We start from the raw sequence: 8,756 nt of genomic DNA, 5'->3' as shown, positions 1-8,756 counted from the left end.
ACGCCTCTTGCATCTTCCAAAGGAAATGATAACTTGTTTGCATCTAGCCTGCGGACCCCGAAGAGGTTGGGAACTGGTGCCGCAGCCTATTGGAAAAGAGGTATTCTGTGCCCACCACCTACCGATGCTCTCTCCACTAGGCCAGATGACTGTTTTCATGGTCTTTCGTTCTGCACGTGTCTCTACCACTCTGACCACAGCAGCACAAAGCTCGCTGGGATCTAATTTATTTCGGCTGCCAAGAAGCAAGCTAAACGTATCGGCGCTGAGCTCCCAGGAGCTGCATGCTGATGCTGTTAGTCGGCGAGTGGTACCCCAGTTAGCTAGGTCCATGCTGCAATGTGCTGCACTTTGGAGACACCCACAGAAAGCTGGGTTTCTTCCTGTTTGTCAGAGGAGCCCTATTAATAACAAGCTGTCTCCCTCCTAGTCAGACCTTTGGTAGCCCGCCCAGGGTAGGTACCATCTGACGCTTTCACCACATCGAATGAGCATGAAAGGATTGTACCCTCCAGCCCCCTAATACAGGCATTACTCATATTCTGTGTGGGCAAGAGGATTTAGGACTCAGCGAGATGGCTGCAGTGAGAGTTAGGTACCTAGTAGTATACACCTCTCAGAGCCTGCACCTAGGCCACTTGCCCAAGGCAAGAGGCAGAGCAGGGAACCAAACCCACAGCTCTCGTGGCCCAGCAGCAATATAACCCACAGCCCGCCGTCCAGCTTGGAGAGTGTGGCTGATGGAAGCAGGCTGAGTGCACCCCGGTAATAAGCCTGCCACTGACAGCATCGCTTTGCTGAGCAAGCATCACCTTAAAGGCAGAGATTTTTGACTTTCCAGCCCTGCCCCTGCCCACATCTGGGCATCCCTCGTGCTGTTCCCCCTGACAGATTCAATCTGATGTTCACGGCCACCTTCAGCCTGCTCTGATTGCTGGCTCTCTCCAGACAGAGCCGGGCAATGAGCAAGATGTGCTGTCAGCTGGAGGGAGAAAGTGCCTGGGAGGTAAACAAGGCAAAAGCAGTGACGCACGGGGCTGGAGCAAGGCCAGGAGCAGGGGAATGGGAAGGAATGAATAGATAAAACAGGGTAAGGGGGAAGGGGAGCATCAGGTGCTGAGTCCAGCCGGAGCAACCTTTGGGGAGACCTGCAAAGTTATCGTTGGGGTGCGTGAGCTAATCATGCACCCCAATCCCAGAGCTCCATCAGTGCACATGGGAGCAGAGCCGGGGGGAAGGATGGTCCAGCAGTTACAGCACTAGCTTGTCACCTGGGAGAGCCAGGCCCAAGATGCTGCTCTGCCACAGAGGTGTTGTGTGACCTTGGGCAAGTCACCCAGCCTCAGAGCGCTCCAGTTCTGCCTTCTATAATAGGAGCACTGTGTCTGTGATGGGGGCCATGGATGGGCCCCGTGGTGAGCATGGGGTTGTCCTGCAGCCCACACCCCATAACCCCACAGCAGCAGTGTTGGTAGAAATGGCACAGGGGGGTCCCTGCCCTCTGACTGAGGCAGCCTGCCCTGTGCCAGCAGGTACCTGCTTCCCCCTGCTAGCCAGAGGGTCATGGCATTGGGTGCAAGGGGGACAGGAAAAGAGAAGGGGAGTGCCTGGATAGCGGGCATGCAATGTAAATTGTTATCTTTCCCCACTCTGGAGCTCCTGATGGAGGAAGGCATCTGCCATGCCCAGGCGTCTTATTTGGCGCTTCCTTGTGCTAAGTGCTACCCCCAGAAGTGACAAAACCCACCCTCCCCAGAGTGCTACGGCCATCTCCGTCCCATGAAAGCCATGCAGGGGATCATGGAGGAAGGGGGACCTGCAGATGGGGTAGCTCTGGGACTAGCCGTTATTTTAGGCGTTTCTCCTCTGCTCTGTTTCAGGAAAACCAGATGGATTTCTGCTGGGACCCACTGCAGGTGAGCGCAGGCTGGCTGCTCTTTGCCTCACTTGGTTTCCCGTGTCCAGACAAGCTCTAGGGCCAGGGGGTGCTACTGTAAGAGGGGCAGCTCGTACTGAGCTTCGGTGGGAAGAAGTCGCCCCCGGGTACCATCAGCGCTTGGGGCTGCTGAGCCGTCTGGGGCTCCTTTAGCTCAGAGGTGTACAGGATTCCTCCGTCATTCCCGTCCCTCTGCATGGATCTGGCCAAGGCTGCGCAGAGCCCCCTGCCACCTTGACCATCTCCTGTCTCTGCAGAAATGTTTCAAGACCTCCCATGGGATTCTCTCCAGCTCCAAGTCGGGCTCCAGCACTTACAATGTCACAGCCCTGGCGACCTCCTCTCTGGTGGGTAGGTAAAGACCAGCCCTCCCTTCTTCCCATCTTCTTCGTCTTTCTATCAGCTGGAGACACTCGAGTCCTCCCTTGCCAGGTCTCGCTCCAAGAGCGGAGAAACTCGGGGCTCCAAGCGTTTGAGAAAAATGTCTCCGGGACTCGCGGCAGGGCTCTCGCTGTTCCCCATTTAAACAGAGCCCCTGGGAATGGTTTCAAGTCCTGTGCGGTCCCGGTTCTCTCTGCCCTGTTCAGACCTGGGTGTCATCCAGCCTGACTCCCTCCAAAGCCTATTTGCAAGGACCCTTGATATCTCAGAGGAACAGGGCTGGGAGAGCTCACAGGGTTGATGAGAGCCAGGACTTGGCTCTAGGGAAGAAAAAAAGGATCATTATTGTGCCCAACCGCTGGCCACACAAGCCCTGCAGTTCTCCCAAAGGCTGATATGGGCTAACACACCTGAGATATGCCTGAGTCTTGACTTTAATGTGCTAAAGGGCCTTAGTTTGGTCACTGCTTCGGCCTAAGGTTGGGGTTGGGGCGAATGCCATTGCCTAGCACAGGGTTAGGGTTAGGGCCAGAGGCACAACGAGGAGTTTTGGTGCCCTGGGGTGTGGGTGCTGAGCACTGCGGAGGTTGACGTGGGCTGCTGGTGCCCCACGGCAGGCTCCCTTCCAGCAGCCCATTGCATCGGCTCCATGAGGGCTGCCATTCGGGCATGCCTCTAAATCCCACCCCATAATTATGGCTGGGGCTCTCTGCCTCCCTCCCTGCATGGGTCCGGCCCAAGCAGAAGCAAGGTATGGGAGCCCGTCCCAAATTTGGGGTCTCGCATGCCTGGTGAAGCCAGGGGAATTTTTCAGCTCCAGGAGCTTCCCAGAGCAGTGCTGTCCACCGGCATAATTAATTGAGCAATGTGAAGATTAATAAAGTGTTTGTTTCCATGGAGACAGCAGTCACTAAGCTGTCTGGCCAGACTCCCTTTCCTCCGCAAAGCTCACGGTGCCCACGGCTGAGTGACAAATGCTCGGCTTTGATGGCCACTGGGGAGGAAGCGGCCTGGGCAAACTAGGCAGAGGAGCAGGAAGGTTTTGGGGTGATTTGGTGGAAATGCCTCTCCCTCAGCCCACAAACCCTGAAAAAGCCCCAAATGTTCAGTTTTTCCCCATCGAACACAGAGTCCAGTGCAAGATGGCCACTCTGAGATTCACAACCCAGTACTGCCTCCCCGGGCAATTCTCCATCCCCATCCCCGGCTGTTATCCTTATTGCTGGAGCAATGAATCCGGTGACCGCTCTGGGAAGGGAGACATCTGAGGTGTTGCATCCAGACAGAAGGATTTAGCAGCTATGGCCATGCAGCGTGTCCAACTCTAGTCAGGAGCTAGAAGTGGAGGGTGTGGGGGACCCAGAAAGAGAGACAGGGTGTGTGTACACATGCACGTTAAGGCTCATTTGCCTATTTTAATGCACATTAAAGTGTCACTAAAAAAACATGCTTTTTAATTAATGTGCATTAAAATAAACTAATGCACATTAAGCAGCACTTTAAAACCACGCTCTTTAGTTAATGCACATTTGCCTAGTACCTCACAATGGATTTAATTATCTAAAGCACGTTAATGCACATATCGATACACCCAGTGAGAGGTGCGCGCACAACTTTTTAGAGCCCCATCCCAGCTCTGGGTGGGCCATGGCCTTCCCAGAGGTAGAGTCGGTGCTTTATACCCAGCATAGCCAAATCCCTTAGGACTTCGTCAGACCCCTCCCTGATGGGGCCTTGACTGCCTTTTCCAGAATCAGACCCACAGCAGGGAAAGCAGACCTGAAAATGAACTTCTTCGTTCCCTAAGGACGCTCCCAGGTCACTCGGCCTTCTGTTCGGAGAGCTGGGGCTGGCGTGTGTGCAGCATGTGTGATGAAGCCAGCTCTAAAACAGGTGGTTGCCACTTGCGCCAGCACAAGACCTGATCCTTAGCCGGCACCTCACCGGCTTCAATGGGCTTTTGGGGCAGCCCCTTGGTGACCTGCCTCCCAAAGCTCTAGGGGTTTTCACCCCGGATCCAGCCCAAATTGCTGAGGACAGCAAGGTACCGAAAGCAGTCACCTACTCCAGTTCTGATCTGGGTCTGGCCGGTCCTATTAGATGTCTGTGGGGATTGGACCCCTACTTGTTGAGTGCGGTGACTTTGCAGCTGCTGGTTTAGGGGCTGGCCCAGGCATAATGAGTTTGCTAGGCCTCAGTGTCATTCCTGATGGACTGCTGTCCCCAGTGCCAAAAGGATCACCCCCTCCATGGCAGTATCTGATCCTCCTGGTAGCAACCTCAGTAGAAAAGCAAGGCCATGGGATGGGAGAGCTCTGGAGCCTGAACTCTCTCGTCTCCAGGACGTGGGTGAAGTGTCCAGTGCTGTCGTTGCAATGCTGTGCCCGACCTGGGGCTCCTTATGCTCTCATCGGAGCATCATGAGGAGTTTTCTTCCGATGGCCATCACTCGAGCCCCTCCCACCGGTGCTTAATTCACTCCTAAAAAGAAAAGGACATTTTCTATGGTGAAACGTAGCATCTCTCTGCTTGGAATGACCATGGCTAGTGCCACGCGAATGTCGCTGTTTGCTGGGCGTTATTGAGGGCAGCTAAGGCTTGCATGCGAGTGCCATAGACATGCACCCTCCATGAGAGGCAGTGTTTGCCAGCCAAGCATCCAGTAACTCTCTGTTCAATGAGACGTGCCAAAGCAAAGCTGGGAGGCTCCGGGGAAAACGCCTAAAAGCATCATCCGTACCGAAAGAGTGGCAAGAAGAGGTCGTGTGGGGCTGGAGGGACGGGGTGCTGCTGCGGGGAGACATTAAACCACGGTGCACTTGCCATGCAGAAGGGAAGCCAGACTGTCGTACAGATGGTTCCTCCCACGCCCAGTGTTAGTGCAGTCGGTCCAGGAGCTCCCAACCTTGCCTGCTCCCATCGAGCTCACCCTGTGTCTCTGCTCTAGGGTTGGTCCAAACCATCAAGGATCACATCACCAAGCCCACAGCCATGGCCCGTGGCCGGGTGGCTCACCTCATCGAGTGGAAAGGCTGGAGTGCCCCCCAGTCGGGCTGGGACCCATCGCTGCCGGATGAAGACCAGTATTCCTACCTCACCGATGAGCTGAAGGAGGCGCGATTTGCAGCAGGTAGACGGGGAGTCGCGGGCAAGGCAGCTGCAGACCGCCCCAGCAGGTAGCTGCCAGGAGAGCGACAAGCCTGGCAATGACTGTGTCTCCCCGCAGATCCAGGGCTTGTCCTGAAGAGTTCCCTAATTTGACCAGGGGTACCTGGGTATGTACTCAAGCAGGGTGGGGAGTGAACAGCGGGCAGAGTCGGTGCTGGCCACGCTGCTGTGTCGTGTGCCATTGACTATGACTACCAAAATGGGTATGCATTAACCAGGCTAGCCCAATGGGCTGCCTAGGGCTGCCAGGACCTAAAAGCTTGACCTTCTTGTCTAGCCACAGAGACCCCCCTGCTCAAGGATAGGAACAGGTGATCCCATCCCAGGGTTTCTTGGAGCGTCCTCTGCAGCTGGTGATGTTGCTCACTGCTGGAGACAGGACATGAGGTGGATGGAGCATGGTTTGAGCCAGCCTGGTAGCACTGATGGACCCTGTGGGTTTCCCAGGGAAAAGCCACATGCTCCTCTTGGTTACTCTACAATTGATCCAGGCAGAGACTGATTCCAGTGGGATGGTTCCCTGGGACAACCACAGTGAGAACCTGGCCTGGCTTCCCGCCCATCCCCTCTTCACCCGCATTGGGTTTCCTGTGGTCCCGTCCAGGTGTAGCAGAGCAATTTGCCATCACCGAAGCCACCCTGAGTGCTTGGTCCTCGCTAGATGATGACGAAATCAACTACAGGGGCAGCTCCCAGGATGTCATACAGCTTCCAGGTACCTCCTCCCTGCTCAGTTGTGATCAGGCTGCAATGCTGCTGGTGCCCCCGTTCAGAAGTCATCTCGCCTGCAAATCCCGATCGGGTCCCTTCCAGCACTGATTGCAAAGCATGCAAACCCAGAGCCCTTTGGAAGGGCTGCAGTCCCTTGGCAGCTCCCCGCGCTCTGGGAGCAGCAGAAATAGGCCCAGCTGCCCACTTTGCGTGTTGTGGGACTGGTGTGCAATGGATTCTGGCTGGGATCTCGATGCCCCGCGCGCTGGTGTCTTGCACCAGACACCATCTGGCCGTGGCCCTGTGTATCATCTTCCATCATCACAGACTCCTCTTTGACTAGCCAGCTCTGCCTCCCTGGGGTTTCTTCCACAAAGCCAATGACAGCGGTAGCATTGGAGCAGGATCAGGGCCCAGATGTACTGAACACCCTGAGCTGCATCGGGAGGGTGCTGGGGTGGGCAGAATCGGGGTCTCAAGATGGGCACCCAGAATCAGTAGCTGCCAAAACATTTGCTGGCCTTGGGGTGCATCTGTCTCAGGGCCCTGTAAGTTGAGAGTCTCCTGGTTTGCTTTATCCTGCTGAGTCTCCAACAACCTCCCCCCATCTCAAAATACCTTTGCTTGCAGACTTGGAGGGCATCTACCGACAGGAAAAGATGCTGCCCAGTCCGCAGGCGATCAGCAGCCCGCAGCTGGAAGGCATCCTGCCAGCTTTCTGCCCCTCCACGTGCACGTCCCCACCGCCCCGGGGACACCCCACAGCAGACGAGTGGACCTCGAGCCTCCCCTCCCTGGGGACTCTGCCCTGCGGCTCCCACCACGCCAGGAGCTCCCGGCTAGGAAGCGTGGAGAAGGAGCCGGCCAGCTCAGCCGGAGAGCAGGAGAGCGCGAGCAGCACCCTCCAGCAGCGCCTCACCAGCTCCCTCCGCTACGTGGACAGCAGCTCCCTCTCGGAGGATGATGTGTTTTATAACTAGATGCCCCCTCCCCGCTCTCCCCGGGGCAGCAGGGAGATCACTCGTGCTCGTCCAGCCCCGGCTTCCTGGACGCTTGCAGAAGCAGCTGTCTCTGGGTTCACCGTGGCATGTGGGGAGAAGGCCCCCGCAGCAGTGCCCGCTGCGACCGCCTAGACAGAGGATGGCAGGGAGGGGGCTGTCTCACTGCGTCTTGTCTAGTCCTCCAGAGCAGGCCACGACTGGACTGAGGCCACGCGCACCACAGCTGAGGCTCTGATTTGTTTCCGAGGCCACTGGTCTGCATTAAGTGGCACTGATGCAAGAACAAGGGGATGGCAGGCACGGCCGGGCTCCCTCGAGGGCTGGGAAGCGCCCAGAAGGCATCCTCTTCCCTGTGCATTTGATACCTGCTCTGCAGCTGCAGCCGCTTGTCCTAGGAGCTTCCAGCGTGTGTGTGTGGCTTATGCACCAATGCTTTGGTTTCTTGTCTCTGTGGAGCTCAGACAAGCGCCTGGCAGGTTGAAATACAGGCCCATCCCCAGGCTCCTCAGCCTGCCCTGTTGCAGACAGGCATTAGGCTTTATCTATCCCTTGGCACTGGTGGCTTGGGCAAGGTGCGAGCATGAGCTGGCTAGTAGGAGGGAATCAGCCTGAGGTTCAAAGGCTGTTAGACCCCTGTGTCCCATTTCACTCCAGTGGCAGCCAGGCTTCGACCTTCCTGGGGCTCCTTTGCAAAGCCCAGCCTAAAGGCTAATGGCAAGCAAGCTGGTTACACCAGTTCCTGCCTCTCAATGGTGTTCGAATGCCAAGCATGTGCCAGTGATGGCATCCAGGAGCTTGGAGCTGCTTGGGGAGGGTCTGCAGGAATGGCCCTGCCCTCCTTACCAGGCTATAGCATCCCTTTTGAGGATATGGTCACAATATGGTTGTGCCCAGTCTGTGCCCCGCAGCGTGGTGATCTACCACCATCACTGCGCACATCAGGCTTGTGCACTATCACTGTGCACATCTGCCTAGGTGTCTCGTGCTGTGCATGGCCCCTGCTGTCCCACACTAGGTCCCTACCCTGCTGTCTTTGTGGAGGAGAGAGGAAATGGGTTAGATGGGAACCCCAGACTACCTTAGGGAGTTGGGGAACAGCTGAATATTATCAGCTAATGTCAAGGAGGCAGCTTGATGCTGACACCTGCAATAGGACCCGGGTGCAGGGTGGCATCTCTTGCAGGCTCCCTGCCACTGAAGTGGACACCTTAAATCTGGGACTTTAAAGAAAGCTACCTGCAGGGATGTTCTTCCTGCAGCTGAGTATAGCTTATGGCCGCGCATCCTCTGCCAGCCCAGGGCATCGCCCGAACGCCTCCCTCCTTGGCCAGACACTGTACGGTCCAACACAGCCGACATGTCTCCTTTCCCAGTGAGCTGTGTAACCTCCCAGCTGGTTTCTCTCGTGCTGCCTGGAGATGGATCTTGTGCGCCTTAGCAACGCTCCCTGCGGCGGCGAGGGGAGCGGGCCCCGGGGACAGGCGGGGGGCGGGGTCGCTGCAGTGGCTGTGACGTCTTTTCCTCCCTATGTTCTGTATCCTTGGAGAAATTAAAGTGAC

General features: G+C 56.5%; 1 protein-coding gene across 2 annotated transcripts in view; it reads left to right on the top strand.

The window, feature by feature from the left end:
- Nucleotides 1-8,540, top strand: part of FAM131C (family with sequence similarity 131 member C) — a 16,342-nt gene extending 7,802 nt beyond the window's left edge. Inside the window, exons 1-6 of one of the 2 annotated variants that reach the window (XM_019541441.1) lie at nt 7-100; nt 1,881-1,916; nt 2,194-2,287; nt 5,265-5,447; nt 6,090-6,200; nt 6,827-8,540. In XM_019541441.1, coding sequence (XP_019396986.1) covers nt 26-100; nt 1,881-1,916; nt 2,194-2,287; nt 5,265-5,447; nt 6,090-6,200; nt 6,827-7,176 — 849 coding nt within the window. In that variant the 5' untranslated portion in view covers nt 7-25 and the 3' untranslated portion in view covers nt 7,177-8,540. Of the gene's footprint in view, nt 1-6; nt 101-1,876; nt 1,917-2,193; nt 2,288-5,264; nt 5,448-6,089; nt 6,201-6,826 lie in introns of those variants that run through there. The other variant, XM_019541442.1, reaches the window with a different exon arrangement.
- Nucleotides 8,541-8,756: the final 216 nt, after the last annotated feature.

Source organism: Crocodylus porosus, unplaced genomic scaffold (assembly GCF_001723895.1).
Source record: "Crocodylus porosus isolate Cpor-Errol unplaced genomic scaffold, CroPor_comp1, whole genome shotgun sequence".
In the NCBI taxonomy this organism is placed as follows: domain Eukaryota; kingdom Metazoa; phylum Chordata; order Crocodylia; family Crocodylidae; genus Crocodylus; species Crocodylus porosus.
Note: the sequence above shows the minus strand (reverse complement) of the source record. Positions and strands in the feature narration are given on the sequence as shown.